Source organism: Loa loa, assembly GCF_000183805.2.
Source record: "Loa loa unplaced genomic scaffold supercont3.654, whole genome shotgun sequence".
NCBI lineage: Eukaryota > Metazoa > Nematoda > Chromadorea > Rhabditida > Onchocercidae > Loa > Loa loa.
Genome location: NW_018108834.1, coordinates 1 through 3,092, shown reverse-complemented (window position 1 = coordinate 3,092; position 3,092 = coordinate 1). Strand labels below are relative to the sequence as shown.

General features: G+C 32.5%; 1 protein-coding gene across 1 annotated transcript; it reads right to left on the bottom strand.

Annotated features, from left to right (window-relative positions):
* Positions 1 to 774: 774 nt before the first annotated feature.
* Positions 775 to 1,006, bottom strand: LOAG_14043 (hypothetical protein; the record flags this gene model as incomplete). The annotated part of the gene is made up of 1 exon (XM_003149546.2): positions 775 to 1,006. A coding segment is annotated over one exon (232 nt), but the record flags the coding sequence as incomplete, so codon positions are not given.
* Between the last annotated feature and the right edge of the window lie 2,086 nt (positions 1,007 to 3,092).

The window sequence follows — 3,092 nt, the reverse complement described above, 5'->3', positions numbered from 1 at the left end:
AATGAACTTCAAATACAACTCTGATTCTGAGATACCATTGGGAAGAATTACAGTTTGATCCAGTATGCGAAAACATTGCGAGATAAATCCCCCTCACCTCATTCATCGCTTGTCGAGCTGTAATCACCTGAGTCCTATTATTGGTGCATTGATATCTTCGTCTCATCGTATAATTAACTAACTCCTTTACTGATTTTTTTCCCATCCAGTGAGTTATCAGTCGTGCATCATGGACCATACCAAAAGGCATCATGATAACCCCGATTGAGCTTAATAAAGTTCCCCTCCTAATCCTAGATATATATGGAGAAAGAAAATCTCACAGGAAAGTTTTCCCTGTCAAACATGCATCACACTATCCTTTACACTTAGTCGCCAACACTTCGATCAATAGCCCATCCTTCCCGCCTTTACAGTTTGATACCCTGTGTTATGAATGTTTTTGTTTGTATGTGTTGAATAGCAAGAAAAAGGTTTATTCAGTAGTAGAGGTATAACAATTATAATGAAACAATGTTATTTGATGGTGAAATTAGAAGATGGAATTGAGAGTTATAGTCTATTTAATCATCAGTCAAAGATCGAGTTGTACGCGACGAAACAGTCATTTTGTGATCTTCGACAGAAAAGAGTTATTTTTGAATGCCCAGAATGCATTTATTAGAATGCATCTATATTGACCCTAAGTGGTTGGGCTTAAGATAACAGCTCCATTTAAGGTTCTTACAAAGTCGACAATAATTTCACTGATAAAAGAAATATTTACATAAAAGATTAGATTACTTTATAAGAAGAGGAAATTGCATAGAACCATCTCATCAGATGTAGAACTTCCTCATTAGCAGATGTGCTCAATCTCAACATCAAAGGAGAAGTGACTGTGAAGTGAAGTGCTGCTTCTCGCTGTTGAACCGTTGTCAAATTGAGTGCTTGGCTAATCTGTCGCCTTGAGTGCTTTGCGTTAACTGTCCGGTTGAATGACTCAGCAAGGCGTAGGATTTCGTAGCTAAATTTTGTAGCTAAGAGCTATCGGATCGAAAGACTACTCGAGCTTTTGGACTTGACCACTGACCACTAGGAGGATAAGTGATCCTATCCTCTTATGTAGTGGTTTAACATTCCAGATACATTAGCTTACTGCAAATAGCCCAATAAAGGTCCTTTATAAAATTTCGATATTTGGATATAAGTTCATTGCAACATTCCAACAATTGCACGTAAGTTTGATTAACAGATTGGATAGTAGTAATATTTATTATCAAGTGATTAGTTCTATTTTTATTATAAATATGATTTTCAGATATCATTGTTATTCTTTGGAGCTGTGATATTGTTATTGCTATCGCCTTCAACTATGTTCTGCACCTGTGGATGATTCTATCAGAGCGATTATTGTAAGTATTGCATTTCAAATTTTATTAATTTTGTAGTGGGCCTTCATACAAACAACTCTTGAGCAGAAATGATGACATGCAATACTGGGTGATTTTCGGCGTAAACATGATGGTGATTAGTTGATTAAGCACAGTGTGTGTGTGTGTTGTGTGTGTGTGTGTATGTGTGTGTGTGTGTTGAAAGCAAGCATTTGTGATTGACCATATGCAAATGTATGTTCGTACCTGTATATTTCGTATTAGGCCTCTGTCAAGCAGTGATTTGCTGACTGATTGTTCATCCTCTTCTAAAATTTACAAAGATTGATTCTAAATATTAGGTTTTGAGTTGCTAGAAGAATCTGGGAATTATATCATACCAGCTCAATGGATAAAACAAAGTTCAGTTTTAGCATTTGAATTTTTCAAATAAATTTGGAAAGGTTTATTTAAATAAAAGGAAATTAGTATTTTAAATTATTTTCTTAACTAGTGTTCTAGAAGAATTCGACCAACTAATATTTTTATCTATCAAGTTCAGAAAAATTAGTTGACGATAGTAATTATTGCCTGGGGACAATCATGTAGTAATTGGCGTTCATAGTTATTTTAAAGAGTCAAGTTTTTTATTTGAAATTAACATTAACATATTCTGCTATCAATTCAGATTGTTTCAAGTTCAAACATGTTTCCTTAATTTGATTTGATGTAATCTTAGCCATTCTAGTCCAATCATGATGCTTCGTATTATTCGTTCAAATTTAAAATAGTTGTTCAAATCGAATTAATTAGTGGCATTATGATTAAAGAAATTGTTAATTCTACTGATAATGATGCCACAGGAACAGCAATTATTGATTTCTATAAAAAGATTGTTTAAGATGGATCCAATCCCGTAGATTTGCAACTTGAAGAATTACGAAGAGATCCAACCAAATACTAGAAAGCCTAAGCCAAAGCCTGAGCCTAAGCTTACCGCAAATAGCCCAATAGAGATCCTTTATAAAATTTCGATATTTGGGTACAAGTTCATTGCAACATTCCAACAATTGCACGTAAGTTTGATTAACAGATTGGAAACAATTTACAAAAAGGGCCTTCCATGTCTGCAACATTTGAACATTGGAATTATGATTGGTTAAAAAATAGGAATAGATGAATTTGGATGAGTAATTCATCACTTTGAGTATCAAAATATTTATTTTATTAATTTTGTGCAACGAATCTACTTATTTTGGAGGTATTCTGAATTCCAATTCATGACATTTTTTCGGCTTTGCAGACATTATTATTATCAGCGATTAGTTAAATTGTCAACATGTAATTGTTCTCATAGCAAAAAAAGAAAAAGAAAACTCATAAAAGTGAAATTTTTTTAGAAAAAAGACCCAAAAAGAAGGGTAGCAATTTGAACTACATATATTTGATCAATATTTCCATTTCCAATAAATTTCTTGATATATAAACTTCCAATATTTCAGAAGTAAAGCTTTTGTTTTTACTTTTACAAAAGAGATATCAAATAGTACTGAATTGATAATTTAAATAATTATCTTATTCGATAAAAATGGTTCTTTTTAAAAATTTTGAGGCCCTAATTTCTTGCTGCTAATTTGAATTTTCTCATGAAATATAATTGGATTGAATTTTTCTAATCTAATGTGACGAAATTGTAGGCTAAAATTTTGTTGAAACGGAATTATGCACAATATTTTACGG